The sequence below is a fragment of the Leptonychotes weddellii genome, chromosome 13, assembly GCF_054177405.1.
Source record: "Leptonychotes weddellii isolate Sample4059 chromosome 13, ASM5417740v2, whole genome shotgun sequence".
NCBI lineage: Eukaryota > Metazoa > Chordata > Mammalia > Carnivora > Phocidae > Leptonychotes > Leptonychotes weddellii.
In genome coordinates, this window is record NC_138381.1 from 19,641,719 (window position 1) to 19,662,118 (window position 20,400).

The window sequence follows — 20,400 nt, forward strand, 5'->3', positions numbered from 1 at the left end:
AGTTGACCATAGAGTTGAGGGTCCATTTCTGGGCTCTCTATTCTGTTCCATTGATCTATGTGTCTGTTTTTGTGCCAGTAGCATACTGTCTTGATGATGACAGCTTTGTAATAGAGCTGGAAGTCCAGAATTGTGATGCCGCATTTAAAAAGAGTCTTTCTCAGATCTGGTTTGATCTTTTGAATTTTTTGGAAAACATATTGTTTACATACTTTAAGTGTTACATGTTTGAGATTTAAAGTTTCATGACTTGTATCTTTATCAATATAAAATTATTCATCCATTTCATGCATGTTTGTGTGTATATGTATTTGTGTATGTACTGCCTATACATGTATGTGTATGTTGATGTATATGTATGTGTGTGCATGTATGTATATGTCTTGTGCATATATACATGTGTGTACATGTGTATGCCTGGGCCAGTGTGTATGCATGTGTGCATGCATGTATGTCTTTGTGTGTATGTGTGCAAGTGTACACATATGTGTGCGTGTATATACTGTATGCCTGTATCATGTCTGTATGCATGTATGTATATATGTCTTGTGTATGTATATATAGGCATGTATTTCTGTGTATGTGTGTATGTATGCATGTGCATATGTATGCATGTGTATATTTATGTATTGTTATCATCATCCTGGAATCCTATCAGTTTGTATCCTGTTAATTCTCTGACCAACTTTCATTTCTCCAATATTTTTTCCTTTGTTTTGAAAATACATAGTTTCATTTTGTTTTTAACAGGATCTGAAAGCCTCTCCCTTTTACAAAGGGAGGTTAATTCAATTTCATTCAATTTTAGAATTTCTCTCATCTAAAAGTGTTTTCCATTTTTCCTTTCTAATAACTTTATTTTCTAAACTTTGCTTATAACATGATATTTATTTTTATTTTTCCAATAATTTAGAAAAATATATATTTTAAAAATATTTTTTGAAAAGCAATTCTTGGGTGGATATGCAATTTGCCATGGTGTTTGTCTCCCATCAAATCATCAACAATTTTGGGCCTTAGCTTATTTCTTTAGGTATCTATTAGGTAAGACTATCATTGTAGAACATATCTCTGATTCCTGATAAAATGAAGCTTTCATTAAATGTTCAGACTTTGTGAAATTCCAGATTTTTGAGCCTCTCATTTCTATATAACATTATTTTTCCCTTTCCTTGACCCACTTTTCTATTTCAAGCTTAGTACTTATTGTTTTCATACCTTTTGGCCTCAAAACCTTTGGCTAATATGAAACTAAAATAAAACACAAACTGACTGGTTTATATTATTTTATGCAAACTTCTATTTTGATACAAGCATACTGTTGGCCCTTGAACAATGTGGGTTTGTACTGCACAGGTCCACTTATACACAGATTTTTTTCCCAATAAATACAGTACTGTCAATGTATTTTCTCTTCCTTATGATTTTCTCAAAAACATTTTCTTTCCTCTAGCTTACTTTATTGTAAGAATACAGTACATAATATAAAAAAGTACAAAATATGTGTTCACTGTTTATGTTATTGGTAAGTCTTACAGTCAGAAGTAGGCTGTTGGTAGGTAAGTTTTGGAGAACCAAAAGTTAGTGTGAATTTTCACCTGTGTGGGGGACAGTGCTTCTAACCCTGGCATTGTTCAAGGGTCCGCTGTACTTGGTCAATTACTCAAATGACACCAAAACGTTTTTGATTTTTTTTTTTCCTGGAAACTGTACTAGTTTCCGACTCCTGCTATCCTTAGTGGTTTAAATTAGCACAAGTTTAGAGGCTTACAACAACACAAATTCTTTACATCACATTTCTGGAAGTTAGAACTCCAATATCATTCTCGGAGAGCTAATAATACAGATGTCAGCAGGTACATGTTCCTTCTTGAGATTCTAGGAATGATGCGGTTTCTTGCCTTTTCCAACTTCTAGAGATTGCCCACCTTCCTTGACTCCTGGCCTCACATCACTCCAACTTCTGCTTCTGTTGTCACACACACCTCTGTCACTCTTCCTGCCCCCCTGTTAGAATGGCCCCTGTGAGTACACTGGGCCCACCTGGATAATCCCCTATTCTCCTTTGCCATGTAAAGTAACAGACTCACAGATTCCAGGGATTAGGACATGGACATTTTGGGGAGGGAAGCTATGCTTCAGCCTATCATAACTCACACATATGGTTCACCAGCCTTCCTTCCATCTTTCCTTCCATTTTCCTCTCCTTCTAGCTTTCTTCTTCTCTTCTTCAATTTCTTCCAATTAGCCAAAAACTTGTTTTTCTCATTTCTCATTCTTCTGCCCAGAGATTTTCCACTTTTCATACTCTAGTTTTTGAATGAGGAGGACAATTTTAATAGGTAGTATTCTTTCTTTCAGGGTGGTCTCATTGATGTGGGAAACAAAGGCAAAAGAAAAATTAAATTGCCTTACTACCTACAGCCCTCTGACAAGTCCTTGACACAGGCAGAGTGACATTCCTCTAGGAACTCAGCTGCCTCGATGTTAATACTTTGCTAAGGGCGAAAGTCATCTCAGCCCAACCCCCAGGATCCTGTAAGTCTATGTTAACATATAAAAATTCCTTTGGAAATTTCCTTTATATCTACTCCCCAAAATATATGTGGGCAATCATCCCCAAGCATATGACCCACTGATATACATCTGAGGGTCTCATGACTGGGTTTTTACTAAACAGTAATAAATGATCTTTTCCTAACAATAGTTGGTCCCCTCAAAGTTCTGGAAACCTTGCTTCCAAAATTCCTTAGAGACTTATGCTATCCCTAACCCCCTCCCAAACTTGAAAGTATATAATGGGCCACTCCTCATGACCCCAGTGCAGCTCTTTCTGCCCACAGGTCCTTGTCCCCCTGCTTTAATAAAACCACCTTTTTGCATGGAAGACGTTTCAAGAATTCTTTCTTAGCTGTCGGCTCTGAACCCCAACATCTTATCTACATCATCATCATTTTGGATGTTATTATTATTCAGAAAATAAGCTTTTACGGGTTCCTTCTCAGAGCCATGTTCTTGGTGAATACCATGTATCATGCAGGTTCCAAAACACAGGAATTTCTTTGTGGTTGACTTTCAAGTGAAGTAAATTTGCAGCTATTCCATTTTACCCTTACTCAATCAGGCTAATAAGACTAATTATCTCTTTCCTGAGGACAGGAAATTAGAGCCTGCTCCTAGGGTCACAGCTTTTGCTACATCACCGAGTTGCATTTTCAGGAGTCTCTCTGCATTGCTAATTTTTGCTGGCCAAGCTCCTCCATTTTAGGGTAGAAGTTTAATTTTAAATTATATCACTATTGATGGCGTATCACAATTTCTACCTGTTCACTTCAAAATTAGGGGGTAAAAAAGCAGCACAAACTGATCCCCAAGCTCAACTTCCTGGAGGATACCTTGCTAATCTTCATCACAAATTCTCTCATATCCTTATGCAAGACATTTACATAAGAACTTTGGGGAATTCTAATGATCTTGTTTCTTTAAGTTGAAATTTTGAGGCACAAAATAAATATTTTAAAACTTTCCAGCTGTTGGTAACAACAAGCAAACATGCTTTCAGGGAGCCCTGAACAAACAGTGAGGTTTGGCTCTGTAATTACTTTAACAAAACATCCTAATTAAAAGGGCAATCCATAAGGAATTGGGGTATTTCTCGAAGGTACTGTTGATCTTCACACTGCTCAAGCCAAGCAAAGAATGCAAGAGGAACTATAAAAGTCACAAAGAGGGGATTGCTTTTAACTATCTGCACTTCCCACTGCATCTCCTTAGTGACTTGCAGGGCTCATTACCACTCTAATGAGTAGATCACTCCCTTGGAGTTCACCAGGAGACTCAAAAGCAAGAGGGAAAAGTTATGCAACACAATGCACCGAGGGAGGGCAAACACTGCAGTTCCCTCCCAAAAGAGGTTTCTTTGGCTACTGCAAAGAATGCCTCCCATTAGAGTTGGTTTTCAAAATGGCTGCTTCCCCCTTAGCTATAATTTCAGGTAAATCAAAGCAATTCTATATGGAAATTTCTGACTTTAGGACTCAAAACTTTCTTACATTAGCCATGAAAGCTTTAGGAGAAGTCACTTATATCTTATGATTTAAACATGAGTAAGTTAAAATGAGATGACTATTTAAAGAAACCCCCCTTAACTTAAATATATATATATTCACATTTATGTATTTATATATGGAAATAGAACAAGCTATCAGGCTGTGTGTTCTTTGGAGCTACTCACAACCACTTCTGAGATTGTCCATTTGTTCAAACATTGGTTCCTATCAAGTGTAACACTTTTTAATATTTGAATTGTGCATTCAAAGTAAGAAAAACAGGAGGAAAGAAGAGAAATTGAAATCAGTCTAGAGGAGTATCTCAGTGAAAAGACGTTATGGGTCAATAAATTTAAAAGGCCTTAAGACCAAGTATGTGTGATCTTATTAATTTCTTAAAGCCAATAAAACACTTTGTTTTACAAAGTTAGTATAACATATCTTTCCCACACTCATATAATTATATGCCCTAAAATGGCTGTTTCCATGTTTTAAGAGTGAACAATTTCAGGGCACGTGGGTGGAGCAGCCAGTTCCGACTCTTGGTTTTGGCTCAGGTTGTGATCTCAGGCTCCTGAGATCAAGCCCCAGGTCGGGCTCTGTGCTCAGGGCAGAGTCTGTTTGACACTCTCTCTTCCTCTCTGTCTGCTCCTCCCACTCATGCTCTCTCACACACTTTCTCTCAAATAAGTAAATCTTTAAAAAAAAAAAAAAGAGTGAACAATTTCAAGTCATAATCCATAACAGTATTATGTACAAGAAGCATCAACTCCACTAGTTTTCTTCTATTAATTTTTTATTTACCTTTTTAGATTGCTAATGTGTACATTATGGACAAGGACAAGAGCTGCCTCAACAATTAAAATCCAAATAAAGAAGTGAAAGAAAAAGAGGCATTATTTGAAATATGTTGAAATGTGTTAAGATAATCAACTGGCAAATGAGTAACACTTGGATGAGTGAGGGCACATTTTAAACTAATCGTGGCAGAAATAATTTTCCCAAAGGCATTCTTTTTGAAGAATATTTACTATGCTGTCCCATGCACCCTTCCTTGTAACCTTAGTCAACCTCTTTTTCCTGAAGTTTTTAGTTCAAGTACTGTTTGTTTTCATGAAGTCTTTTCAATTAGGACAGCCATTCTCTGTTTATCTCTCAAGAGAACTGTTCCTACTATCTCTTTCATGTTTGTACTCCCCATGATTGGGCACACTATGGGTTCTTAATTATATTTCATAATAACTGCATCAATACTCAAGAAAGAAAAAAGTAAACAAGAAGGATGCATGCAGAAGAGGGACATTATTATGCCAAGAGTATAGAAACTTTCAAACAAATCTAATTAAGCAACATTTATTAAGACTTTATTCATGAACACAGCATAGAGATTCTTGATTAAAATAGATGTATGGATTGGATTATATTAAGATTGCATGGATATGAAAAGCACACAGTAAAATAGAAAGTTTGTGCCATCCCAGGGGCTGTGATTTGACATTTTGGTTCCAATAGACTGTGAGTCATTAGGAGTGAGGAGAAAGAGCTCATAAGTCAAGTGGAGAGCCCCATTCATCCTGGATATTTTATAGAACCTTTGGAACCTCTGCTCCATTTCTTTTCACTCCTTCCAGTAAGAGATATAGTCCCTTAGGTTTGGGTAAGTGATATGACCTCATTTCTTAGAATCTTTTGACTTGAATCACTATCTTTTATTGTCACTGGGTCAGTTCTAGGGGATTCGTGGAGGCTTTGCTCCGATAATCTTGGACTCACAAAACTTGGTCCTGAGTTTCAGATCCACAATTACTAGCTTAGTGACTTGATTAAGTTAGTTAAATTTTCTTAGCTTAATTTATTTTCCTTAAAAGTAAGTCTAATAATATATGCCTTATAAAGGTAAGTGAGAGGATAAAGGACAAGTGTATGAACTTTAAAAGTTATTTCTTAAATAAATAGAAAAATAAGGTATTTGTGTAGCTTATCCTGTCTTTATTCTTTAAATAAGACAGAGCACATCCTCATGACTTTAGACCCAGGCCACCCTGATCTTGTTAATACTTCCACCACCAATTGGGCTATAGCTTCAGGATGTCTATTCTTGCTATTCTGCCTGGAGGGCTCGTGCCTGACCTATTCACATGGCTGCCTCCCTCACTGCCTTAAGGTCTGTGCTGATATTTTACCCAATCAGAGAGATCTTCTCAACACCCTACATGAAACAGTTCTCCCTAATCTTTCTATTCCCTCTATGATGCTTTATTTTTCTTCATAGCATTTATCACTATCCATCTCTATCTCAATAAAATTTATACTCCTTGAGAGTAGGGACCTTGTTTATTCCTTTACCCCTGGTACCTAAAATAATGCCTATTATATATAGACCTTCAAAAAGAAATATATGTTGGATAAATAAATACATGAATGTTCCCTAATCTATTAGTGAAGGATATAAGCTTTATGAAGTGTGACTTTGTGTAGCTCTGCAACTTTTCGATTTATAATGCCTAAGACAAGTTAAATAACATCTTCTAAGCCCCAAGTTACTTTTACATAAAATCTGACATTACCTCTAAGGTTGTCCTGAGATGGCCCATGATTGTCTAATCTAATACAATTGTTTATGCTTCAACCAGGGTAATCTCTTCAAAATGCAAATATAATTAAGTCGCTATTTAAAAATAATCCTTTAATGACTTGCTTAGATAAAGCACATTATTGCTTTAATGACATTCTTAGAACAAAGTTCAAAATCCTTAATTTGGTCTTGCCAGATTTAGAATCTGCTATCTTACAAACCGCAACACATGTCATCTATGTGTTTCAGTCTCGATGGTCTTCTTTTCAGGTCTTGAATAATGTCATGTCTGTCTTGACTTCAGACCTGCATTCACCTTGCCCTCCACATTTCCTCCCTCAGTCTGTAATGTATGCTTTTGCATAGCAAACTCCTGTTCATCCTTCTAGTCTCGGTTTAAATGAAAACCTTCTACATGTCTGTTTGCCTATCAATCTATCTATTCATTCTATGTTGATAGATCAGATACTACCAATATTCAACCAGGTTTGAACTAGGAAATGGCAATTTCCTATGACTTCACCTGGAATGTCTGTATTTCTTTGCTATGTTCTAAGCTCCACAAGAGAGGGTCATGCCTTTTATCTACTATTATACTCTCAGAGTTAAGCACAGGGACCAAGCCTTACTAAGTTTCCTATAAATATTCTTTAATGTGCCAGTAGGAATTACCATTACTGTGGAAATGGCATTTGTTGCTTGTTTCCCTGCCACGTTAATTATTTTGTAAAATGGAATCTACGACTATATGAAAATCATGAGCAATGGTGAATTACTTAGGGAAGCAAAAGATCAAGAAGGAGAAAAATGAGAAGGAGGAGCTCAAAGAAGAAGGGAGGACAAACCAGAGAAGGGACACTGCAACTACTGGGACAAGAATAAAAATGAGGGAAGGAGAGAGAGCAAAAAGGAGAGGAAAAGGAAGGGACATAGCATTTTCACCTTGCAGTAACTTGGAGGCCTTCAGGTCTACTAGGGAAGGAATAAGAGGCTTTCATTGTCTTTAGACAGTCATCTGGTGCCTCACATCTTCAATACATGTGTGTTTATTCTTTTAGCCACTTTTCCTTGGTCCCAGTTTTAATCACTTTGCTTGAAGTTTACCGATCACAACAAACTTCTTCTTCAAGTACCTTCTATTTATTTCTGCTTTATCACTTAGACTTTTTCCTGTCACTTCTATTGCCCATTTCTCTTGAATTTTATTTTCTTATTAGTCATGATGTTTCTATTACAAAAGCTATTCTCCTCTGCTAATTTTGAAGGTTTTGCTTATATTTAAATAACTGATATGTGACTTTTATACAAATCTAAGTATCTCATCCACAAATGTCTCAAGACAACTATCAATTAAGTAAATAAGGCAGATTGTGCCTTACATGGAAAAAAAAGATGAAATGTCAAATATTAATGACTATATCACAAGCAAGCAAAAAATATATATTGCTTTGTGGCAGAAGCAACATAAAAGAGCAAGAGAAGCTATGTAAAGTAATTATATTTCATGATTATTTTCAGAAATTGTAGCAGTTCCTGTGAAGAAAATTTTAAGGTTGGTTATTCAATAAGATAAATTTTAAAAATATTATTTCAAATTATCTTGGAAAAGTAACTTATGAAGACTGTAATTAATGCATAATTTTATGTGGCATTGTTGAAGAATCTACTGAGGATTTTGTATTTTGTTTTGTTTTGTTTTGCATGGAAGGATATAGGAGGTATAAATATCCCCAGTACTGGAATTCATCAACTTCTGTTAAGGGAGTCTTTGAAGGTGAAGTAACAAAGAAGATAGAAATCAGAACGATAGTGATTGGAGATAGGTCTTACCATCCAGATCATTCTCAGGAGTCTCTGCTGTGTACCAGTTGGAAGGTGGTCCAGTGCCATTAACTGTCATGGCCGACACTTGGAAACTGTACTGACTTCCTTTCTCCAGTCCTATGAGAGAATTTTCCATAAAGGGGGGGGAAAGTTACTGACCAACAAGTATTTCTAGCTGGGTTTCAAAAGTTTTAGTAAAATTTTAACAACAGTATAAACACTTTACATAGTTTGTGAATGTTGTGGTAATTATTATTATTTTGGCCAAAAGGGCAGAAGTATTATGGCAAGAAATCAAATTATTTTTCATATAGTCTCATTTATTTCTTTCTAGTTTATAAAATTGTATCCCTGAAAACAGCTTCTGGGCAGATGCAGAATATAAAATATGAACGATGAAGAAATAATCAAAAATAGCAAGGTTCATTTTTTCTCACAGTCTGCCTGTGAATCAAGAGGCCCGCCTATAAATCAAGAGTAGTCATTCTAAAAATTTATGTCTCCATCATTTATTCAAGGTCAGTGATTATGTTTTCTTTGGGCCAAGAAAAAGAATCCAAAGTCACTGCACTTAAGCAGAAAATAGTAGGCTTTTTGTGTTTCAAAACCATCGCAAAGCATACTTTGTTTTGCATCACCTTCCATACTAGAAGCATGAAGAAAGTCTATTTCCATGATAGCTTGGACATAAAATATTGTACACAGTGATGATATCAGGGCTTAGTTTAGAGAGCACAGCGAACACAGGTTGATGAGAAATGGCCCACGTATCACTAGCGTGATATGTATAAATTTTTACCTAAATAACATTCCTTTTAACTAAATCTCAAAGCAGTTCATTACCATGACAGATTATGGTAAAACAAATGACACTTGTTAAAAAACTATGTGACTTTTTTGAGCCATTGAGGACTTGGCTTAAACCAACAAGTCCTTAAACCTCAAGGAGTTGAACAATCTTAATAAAGCTAAAGTGGTATAAATATTTGGTAACGAGAAAAATTCATAAAGAAAATGAAGTATTAGAAAAATGATGCTTATCATGTACAAAGTTACATATTTGTGGATTTTTTTGCAGAGGCTGATGAGTAAATCTTGGTCCTAAGGGGAATTTTAACTCATTATTAATTGGAGATAATGTTTTAAGTGATGGTTAGAATGGACTTGTTAATGTCCAGGGCAGTTACCTTCAATAAATTGTACTATTAGAGAAGACAATTTGATAAACCCACCCACACAAAAGTATCTATGACACAAAATGCTATCTTCTCAAGAGGCTTCTAATTTTGTAAGATAGACTAAAGCTCCATGAAGAAATAGACTGAGAATGGTTAACACTGCTGTTGTTTTTGTTATTGCTGGTATTTTATTTGTATATCCATAGATCCCACTACACTGCCTGACACATGGAAGGCACACACAAAAAGAATGCTTTAGTGGATCTTTTAGTGAAAGATCCACTAAAGCATTGCTCAACACACATGAAAATATGAGGTTAAAATACAATAACCAACATCATCAGGTAAGCTGGTGATCACTTTGATTTGTCCCTTAGTTCACATGACATTGATCTTAATTTGTTGACATTTTGCACCCTTTCCTAGGCACCACAGTTGATTACTGAGGCACAGGGATCATAGAACTCTTCCAGAAAATTAAAAATAAGGAGAGAATTCTGGGAAGAAATGCTTACCTAATCATTCTAATTCATGACTTTCATAGTGGTCTTATCTGACATAGTTTTAGACCATCAAGAATATTCTTCTGTATTAAGTAAAAATTTAACTTTATTTTTCTTTGAAATGGATGGACAATTGTGCTAATACCATCTCCAACAATGATTGGGAATACCATCTGTGTTGGTCAGTCTTATGTGTCAACTTGGCTAGACTAAAGTCCCCACTTTTCAAACACTAATCTAGGTGATGCTGTGAAGGTATTTTATAGATGTGTCTAAAGTCCATATTCAGTTGATTTTAAGTTAGGGATATTTCCTAGATAATGGGAGGGGGTGGCTGCCGATTCAACCTGGTGAAAGGTCATAAGAGCAGAAGTAAGGCTTCCCTGACGAAGAAATTTCACCTGCAGACAGCAACTTCAGCTCAAGAGTTTCGGCCTGCTTTTCCTAATAGCCTGCCCTATAGATTTTGGAATCACCTAGCCAGCTGTCACAATCAATTAAGCCAATTTCTTGTAAAAAATGTCTTAGTACACATCACCACAGGTTCTGTTTCTCTGGTTGAACACTGACTGACATACCATCTTATCACATGCAATATTTGACATATAAATGGAAATTTTTTTGAACGCCCTATATTCTGTTCCATTCACTTGACTTTAAATCAAGTAACTTCTTGTGTGCAGAATCTATCAACTTTTAGTAGGAATGTATTAAAACATCTCAGTAGAAAGTAGATATGAGTAGTAAAAATATCTCACTAGAAAGGAGAAAGATTTCTCCTAATTTTGCCAGATTTATATTTATATACATTGTGTTGAGGATCTGCGAGTATCCCTAATTTGGTTTTGAATAACACAAAAACCTATTAACAGTTTGGAGTGAAATTATGAGGCAATTTAGAGACCATCCATCAAGTATTTCCCCAATGGAGTCTTGCCTGATCAGCCTCACCTACTGGTCAGAATATCCCTTCCAATCAGGGAAGAGGAGCTGTTGATACATCCTCTCTGACATCTGTAGTGAAGGTTTAACATGCTGTATACATTACTGTCTAGGTCACTCTGAAAATCCTGCCAAATTTCCTTAACTATTATATTTTAGTTTAAATTTTTTTATTTTGCGTTTTATTCTAGAATATAACTGTGTAATCTCTCTCCCAAGAAACACCTATAAATTCTAGATTAGGTGTAAAAAATTAAATATATACACATAATCCTAATATCAGAAGAGATGTTAATGTTTATTCAGATGGCCTATCTAGTGCTATTTAGATGTATATCTAACAAAGTGATCTTGTAAATAAAACAGGAATACCTTTGGAATGAGAAATTCACCAAGGAAGGACACCTACTCAACTCTTTTCCTTGTTAGAGAAGTTCTTCCTTAGATTGCACTGAATCTGCTTTACTATAGTATTGTCTACAGATAAAGCCTAGTTTTATACAGCAGGGGTAAAAGAAAACTAAATTCCTCTCTTAAAATATCTTTACCCAAGTCTTCTGAATCTACATTCTGCCTTTCTGAAACCTGTACCTGTGGAATTAAACCTATGACACTCTTCTATGTCTAGAGAAGTGTAGGATGCAGTGATAAGTAGAACCAGACATTCTGGATATCACCTTCAGAATTCTAGGTTGCAAATGTTCCTGCTTCTTTGTTGTGAGGGGTATTTGCCTGGGCAAATTTTAGATGTACTGAAAGCTCTTTTAACCTCAATTTCCCCTATAAAGTAATTAGGTAATAATAACTGTTTTTCCATCTTATAATATTCTTTTGAGAATCAAATGACAAACTGCTTTTAAAATAATTTATATAATTAAGCATTTAATAGATATAAAGATAAGATTTGCAAATTATTTTCTGACTTGATTTTCACATACTCTATGATTTTGCCACAGAATACATTATTACTCTCAGTCTAGAGATAAGGATAATAAGGTGCAGAGAAATTAAGCAAGGTTACTATGTGGAGCTTTAATCACAACCTGGACTGCTCTTGGGTGTAGACTCTTGGTTCTGTCCTGTTTCCTGTTGGGGCCCCAGGAACATTCTCTTTGGAGACCTACTTGGCCAAGGCTGGGACTTAAGAGAGACGTCAGTAGCAAACATAAAGTCCTGTGCAAATATGCAAGGAATTTTTGTCTAAAATGGTTACATCCAGAACTGAAAAACGAACAGGCAGGCAGGAAAGAATCCATGATTCTGTAATTTTAACAATGGATCAACCTAAGAGTTCAATAAAACTTAAAATTCAGAGTAGAGTTAAGTTTTTCTCTCACTTAGAAAAAATGTTGCCATTTGAAAGAGGAGGTATCTTCAAAAGTTGTAACAACAATCACCATGAACAAGCAATTTTTTGAGCCCCAAACCTGATTAGCTGATATATAAAGATCTTTCAAAACAGTATCTATCTATCTATCTATCTATCTATCTATCTATCTATCTATCTATCTATCATCTATCTATCTACCTATCTATCATCTATCTATCCATCTATCCATCCATTCATTCATTCACGGAAGGGGGGTAAAGGGAAACCTGTTTGGAATCAAAAGCTTTTTTGTGTGTGTATTTCTAAAAATTGTTTTCTGGGATGTGTCTCCTGTGTTGGGCCAGTAGAAAATTTTTTAAATTTTTTAAAGAAATAGGTAGAAAAGCTTTGAATTAATTTCTTCTAGAGTTATGCAGCTCCTTTAGCTGCAAAGCTAATATTCAATTTTTATTATCCAACAGATACCCTTTTCAATTGTGCATTATTCCACTTTATTTATTCCACTTTGTGTGTTCCTTTATACACACAAAATCACACATTCATTGTCTGTGGTCAGCAACATATTACTCACAGCTTAAGAGCTAGGAGTATAGGTTTTCAATTCAGGCAAAATTAGTTTTACTCCACAGCTCATGAGGTATATTACCTTGAAAAGCTTACTTACCCTCCTTCCTTGCTTAAGTGTTCTCATTAATAAAATGGGAATATATACATAAAAAATTGTTACAAAGACTAAATTTGAAAAAAATATATAAAGTGTTTTTTCCTGTAGAGGTTTTTCAGCTTTGTCAAGGTATACTTAATACACCAAAAATTGGACATACTTAATGTATACATTTTGAGGAGTTCGGACATATGCATACATCCATGAGACCACCACCACAATCAAGGTAATAAACATATCCACCACTTCCAAAAGATTTCTCGTGTCCTTTTTTTTTTTTGTAATGGTAGAAACGCTTAGCATGGGATCTACTTTCTTAACACTGTTTAAGTGTACAATACAGTATTGTTGTTTAGCAGATCTCTAGGATTTATTCATGATATATAACTGTCACTTTATACCCATGGAACAACTCCCCATTTCACCCTTCCCATCTCTTGTGGCAACCACCATTCTATTCTCTTCTTTCATGAGTTTGACTATTTTATTTATTTTCATTTTTATTTTTTTAAAGATTTTATTTATTCATTTGACAGAGAGAGAGAGCATAAACAGGCAGAGTGGCAGGCAGAAGGAGAGGGAGAAGCAGGCTCCCCACTGAGCAAGGAGCCCGACGTGGGGCTCGATCCCACCTGGGATCACAACCTGAGCTGAAGGCAGTTGCATAACCAACTGAGCCACCCAGGCGCCCCAAGTTTGACTATTTTAGATAGATCATATAAAAGGAATCATGCAGTATTTGTCCTTCTGTGACTGACTTATTTAGCATAATGTCTTCCAGGTCCATCTATGTTGTTGCAAATGGCAGGCTTTCCTTATTTTTTTAAGACTGAATAATATTCCATTGTGTATCTATTTTTATTACATTTTCTTTATCCATTTGTCTGTCAGTGGACATTTGAATTATTTGTCTATGTTGGCTGTTGTGAATAGTGCTACAATGAACATATGAGTGCAGATGCCTCTTCTGGACCCTGATTTTAATTCTTTTGGATATGTTCCCAGGTGCAGAATAGCTGGATCATATGGCAGTTCTATTTTTAATTTTTTAAAGAAACTCCATACTGTTTTCAACATAGTAGCTGTTGTCAAAGTTCATGTTGGTATTATTATTGTTGTAAATGTTAAAATTAGTTTTAATACCAATGATCTTTTACAGATTCATATGATAGCCAGAGTCATTCACAATACAAAGAGCTAAAGATGACAATATTGTGTAGTACAAGGAGTACATAAGTAGGAGTTGAAATGCCTACAATCTAGTTGGTAGATCTTAGCAATGTCGTTCTTCAGATCTCAGTTACCTCTTCTGCAAAACAAGGGCTGTGCATGAGATGAATGGTGTGTTTCCCACTCTGTTTGTCAGGGACTATAAGTCAATCTCAGTGTGTATGTGTGTATGTGGGGGTGGGCATATGTGTGTGTATGCTTATGCATGTGTGTGTGCATGCTTGTGCATGTGTGTTTTCTAGCTGCTTCTAAGTATAATTTGGTGTAAGTAGCAATGCTTTTCTTAGCTGTAAAAAAATGTATTGTTGAAAGCAGATTGTCTTCTGCCTGTTTCTATCCCCAATACTAAATGCCTTCAAGCTCTGTAATTCTGTTCTATTTCTAATTTTATAGGACTTATGGTAAGAGATGGTGCATTATTCAAATATAATTTCCCTTTATTCCCCTAATGTTAACCTTGTTATAAAATTCTATGCTATTGTTTCATTTTTCAGTCCATAAAATACCAATGCATGTTTATCATTATGTTTATTCTATATTGGCCATGAAACACAAGGAAACTCTTAAATTCAATTCAAAATAACCTTCTCTGAAGAGCACTCAAAAATTAAAAACACACTTTAAAATTTAGTTGACATGGGATTCCACAATGAAACTGATAGCAGTGACTTAAAATCCTTGTTATAACTGAATTACTTTGTTATTGCAGATGCCTCATTATCCTAGTAAAAAACACACACAACAAAAAACACCTGTCTAACAGAAAGATTGTAAAAAAAAATGTTTTAGTCTCTACACCTGAATATTTATAACATCTAAATAAAGCACTCTGGCATTTCCAATGTTCTAACAGACAAATCAATATATCCACATATCTTAAAGGTATTGGAAACATGGGGTCAAATTCTGTACATTCTAAAGTACTACAGATTCATACAGAAAATCAATTACTTCTGCAAACTAGGAATTGCATAAATTACTAAATATGTCTTGGGGACAAGTCAAAACCACAGCCAATCTACCAGTGTGTAGTACTTTCTGGTTCCTTGATGCTTTGTAGCACTTGAAGATATTCCCACAACATCTAGAAATGCAACAGGCATTACCGAAGTTGGGTCACACATCAGGGGAGAGCAAGGCAGAGGCTCAGCAAAACATGTTTTTAATGTTTTAAGGATATGAGACTATTCTCTGAAGACATCTATTTCTTCATTTTCAAATTAAAAATGGAGTCTGTGTGACTTTTATAATAAATATCATGTAAAAACTTATAAACATAACTGCCCAGATTGTTTGTTTTCCCAAACTCACTTTATAATTATTGAAATGAAGAAGGAACAGTTACAAATAAAGGATTCAAATTTGGAGTCCAGATTCGTACGAATCTCTGAAGATGGGAGTGGGCATTTGTGAGTTATTCCAATAACAAGCTAAGTAATTCATCCTATTTTTTTGCTTTTGGCCAGAATGGTATTAAACTAGAGTGGTAATGGGTTATATCTCATGCTAATTAAAAGCTCTAATTGTCCCATATATTTTAGATGAATTAAAATATAGGACTGAGGGCGCCTGGGTGGCTCAGTTGGTTAAGCGACTGCCTTCGGCTCGGGTCATGATCCTGGGGTCCTGGGATCGAGTCCCGCATCGGGCTCCCTGCTCTGCGGGGAGCCTGCTTCTCCCTCTCCCACTCCCCCTGCTTGTGTTCCCTCTCTTGCTGTGTCTCTCTCTGTCAAATAAATAAATAAAATCTTTAAAAAAAAATAAAAAAAATAAAAATAAAATATAGGACTGAATTACTTATTTTTGAATAAAGTTTATTAGAGACTATAATTAAAAATGATTGTCCTTCAGAGGAAAAATAAAGGAGTCTTTAGAGAGTTGAATAGTGTCTACCTCAAAACTCATGTATACCTGGAACTTCAGAATGAGACCTTACTTGGAAGTAGCATCTTTATAAATATAATTAGTTAAGGATCTTGAGATGAAACCATCCTAGATTTAGAGTGGGGTCTAGCCAATGACTGGTATCCTTATGCAGAGATAGGAGAGGCATATCTGTAAGCCAAGTAATGACAAGGATTGCCAGCAACCACCAGAGGTTAGGAGAGAAACATGGATGAGTTTTCTCTCAGAACCTCCAGAAGGAACCATCCCTGCTGACACTTTTATTTCAGACTTTTGGCTTTTTTTTTAAGTGATTTCACTTTCTGTAGAGTGAAGGTCCTAAATGTTTGTATATTTAGGTAAATTTTGATAATCTTTGTTTGATAATACTGAGTTGAATGTATTAAATTCCATTTGCCATATATATCATAAATACTAAACAGTCATATCAGCAGTTTTTTTGGCCGTGTGGCTACTATTCTTTATTTTCTGGACTGTTCACCATTTAGCTGTTCAGTGGGCATAGAATTGGCTTTACTGGGAGGAATTTGCAATTTTGATAACCAGAAGTCATAATATGACATTAGAGCCTTGAATTTTTGTTTTTCACTTTATATATACAATTTTAAAATACATATTTTACTGTTGTTACAAATGTAAGTAACAATCAGCATCAATATTTTGGTATGCATATATTACTCTAAATATTTTTCTACAAATTCATATTTTTTATTTATAAATATGGACTCACACATTAATGTTGATTTGAAGTTTAGTTATTCATGTAACAGTATTTTTTAAATATTTAATATGTGATTTAGTATTTTTACATTGTATCATTTCAATAGATATACAGTATTCCATGATATGAATTTTGACAAAATTTTTTAGGTAACTGCCTATATTTGGATACTTGAGGTCTTTTTTTCTTATAATTTGCTTAAAGTAACAGTGCAGTGAACATGTTTATTGTTAAAAACTTTGCAGAAAATATGGCTGAAGAATTGGAATTCCTAGTAGAAAACTTAGATCATACATCTATGAGGTTCTCTCTCTCTTTCTCTCACACACATGTATTTATACCTGTTTATAACACATATCTCCATATTGCTTTCCAGAGAGATTCTAGAATCTTCTGGGCCACAGCAGTATATGAGTATTCATTATTTCTCTCGTATGCTTTCCAGAACAGGGTATTATCATTCATTTATATCTTTATTACTTTAATCAAAAGAAAATGCTAACTCATTTTTCTTTCAATTTGCATTTCTCTACTAATGAGTTTGAACATTTTATCATGCATATTGGCTATTTATAGTTCTATAAATTGAGTATCCTATCCTTAGTTTTTTCAATTGGAACACTCATCCTTTAATTAATTATTGTATAAAAATTTTATTTTATGTTTTTAACCTTTTTCATTTGAGAAGGAAAATAAATTAAAAAAAAAGGTTTCAGGGCTTCAAATGCCAATATCTACTAAAAAATAAGGCATGGTGCTTGCTCCAGGAGCACATATACTAAAACTGGAGTGATACAGAGAAGATTAGCACAGCTCCTATATGAGGATGACTTGCAAATTCATGAAGCATTCCACATTTGTATGATATAGATCAAAATTTTAAGAAAGTAGATCCTAAGAGTTCCCAAAACAAGGAAATTTTTTTCTTTTTCTTTTTATTGTATCTATCTGATATAATGGCTGCTAACTAAACTGACAGGGGCAGTCATTTCACAATAAACAAAATTCAAACCATTACGTTGTATACCTTAAACTTACACAGCGACATAAAAGTGGGGGGAAAAGGCTTGGATGTAATTATCCTTAGAGGCTCTTCTTCTAGTCTAATATGATATCTTAGGAATTATACTAAAAACTTTTCAGCAAGATTTTTTTCAATCTTGGTGATTTCTTTCAAAAGAAACTACATGTTGTACTAAGTATCCCATTGAGCCCATATGCCTCACCTCAACTTCAGTTATCGTTACCTTCTTCCCATAATTTCATCAGGAAAAAAGACATAGGATCTTGGCTTTTCTTAAGCTTTTTAAATGATGTGGTAGAGTGCCATAACTTCTGCTTATAGGCAATAATATCTGCCTAAGAGATTTTATCCAGGTATAAAACAAGTAATGTGATTTTTGACAACCTACCTTGGAAGCATTCTCACCATTATGCTAAAATTGTATTGGCATAAAAGAAAAAAAAAAAAAACATGAGGGGAAAAAAACAGGTTTTGACCAAGTCTCAGAGTGTGGGCTAAACAAGTAGCTTAAAATGTGTGTTGTGTGTGTGTGTACATGCTATGATTTCAAATGGAAATTTACTGAGTATGTGGTATAGACAAAGGAGTAAATAAGGAGTTACTTTCTTCTCTTCTCATTCACAGTGATAATTTTCTTACTAGCTGTAAGTTATGAGTTTGAGTTTGTATATTTTCCTGGACCCAGTTTATGTTCCATTCCAGATTGCTCAACTTCACCCACCAGTTCTTATCATGAGCCACTGCTATATGATTTGCTTTCCAAGTTCCTGGCAATAGTTCATGCTCTTGTTAGAGCTATAAAGCCCTTTTGAGTGCTGTTGCTACCTTAGACTAAGCAACCACCATATAAAGTATTTACAGACAAGGAGAGAATTCCGTGTTTGCATACTCACTGTATGCTCTGACTTCTCAGGTGCTGTTTGGAGATACAGAATAGATAACAGCCTACTGGTGGACTTTGACCAATGACATGCTTCCTATCCAGCCACTGATTGTGATACATAGTACTTCAGGTGGCCTCTCAGGAGACACCCCGGGGAGGCTGAGCAAACTCTGTGCTTTCTCTAAACTTGTGTCCAGCTCAATGATATGCCACCATCATTGATTTCTCTTCTCCCCTGCTCACTTTCTTTGTTCCCTCACTGGTGCTTTCCTAGGCTTGCACCCCCCAAGAGGCATTACCTTGAAAGCATACCTCAGACTCTGTTTTCTAGGAACCTGGCCTGACATGAATTAAGGGTTCCAATAGTTAAAATAAACACATGATTATTCATTTTATAAAATAAAATACATATTCTCTAAATACTGCACAGAAACTGGGTCCAGTGTTCATAAAGAAGCATGACTTACTATGAGTTCCACCAATATTGCTACAAAAGTGAATTTACTTTTATATTTATGGAAAGTAGAATAATCTGCTTATTTCCCAAACTACCATTCTCCACATTTTCCAACCCCATCCTCACCGCTGGAGATTAGGGGAAGGAGGGATTGATGTGACTTAAACTTGGAACTATTTGATTAGATGGCTTTTTAAGGTTATTAGTTAAAATGTTAAAAGTTATTTGACAAGAGGAGCTGTTGTTGAATCAGCAATGCTGAGAAGCTAATATGGATAAAAAAAATCTGATCCATTTATTAAGATGATGATCCAGAAGCAAAATATGTACTGAAAGCATTATAGAGAATATCAAGTTAAAAATGTAAAGGTTATTTTTGTTCAGACCAATAAACGTCACCTGTCAGGAAACAAACAAAAAAAAGGTGTTCCCTTGAAGTGAGAGTATATTTTATTCCTAAAGCATTTAATTCATCAAAACCTTGCAACACTACACCGTGTGAACACTAACCTGTGAAGAGGTACCAGAGGTTGTTGGGCTCCAATGTTTCCATCTCACCCCTGCGGGTCGTCTTTCTGTGTCGAATTTTATAACCGGTAATAAATCCATTTTGTGTGCCTGACGGAGGAGGCAGCCAGCTTACTTTGATACTCTGCAAAATAATCGATGTAAATTAAAACACTGGAGAAAATAAGGACAACAGGATGGGGTCAAAAAATGACCCAAAACTAAGTGTGAATAAAGCAGAGAGGCAGGAAGTGCTAGGGATTACCCCATAGAACCAGATTACACCCATTCTTACTACCTGACAGTATTCCTTTTTGTATGATTTTGACAAAAATGCACAATTCATTTGATTGATTACATGCATTATCCCCTCTCCTTTGTAAATGCCACTAAAATGATGGTAAAATATTCTAAAGGGTATAAACCTATAAGGAAATAGAGAATAGGAGTCTAATGGATGAGTGATTTTAACAAATATTTAAGAGGTGCAAACTGAGGGAAGTGTGGTGGCTGAGCCAAAGCAGAAAGATGAAACCTAAATTACCCTTTAAGAGATATTAATGAGGCAGAGGAGCAAGATGATGGGAGGAGTAGGAGACCTAAATTTC

General features: G+C 35.2%; 1 protein-coding gene and 1 non-coding gene across 2 annotated transcripts in view; one reads left to right on the forward strand and one right to left on the reverse strand.

The window, feature by feature from the left end:
- The window catches only part of DCC (DCC netrin 1 receptor), a 1,045,570-nt gene that overhangs the window by 175,107 nt on the left and 850,063 nt on the right, over positions 1–20,400 (reverse strand). The window contains exons 12-13 of the mRNA XM_081802524.1: positions 19,796–19,937; positions 8,455–8,565 (exon numbers count right to left, since the gene is read on the reverse strand). Coding sequence (XP_081658650.1) covers positions 8,455–8,565; positions 19,796–19,937 — 253 coding nt within the window. The remainder of the gene's footprint in view (positions 1–8,454; positions 8,566–19,795; positions 19,938–20,400) is intronic.
- LOC115943395 (U6 spliceosomal RNA) lies at positions 17,676–17,782 on the forward strand. Its single transcript, XR_004077964.1, has one exon. It is a non-coding gene; the product is annotated as a U6 spliceosomal RNA (small nuclear RNA).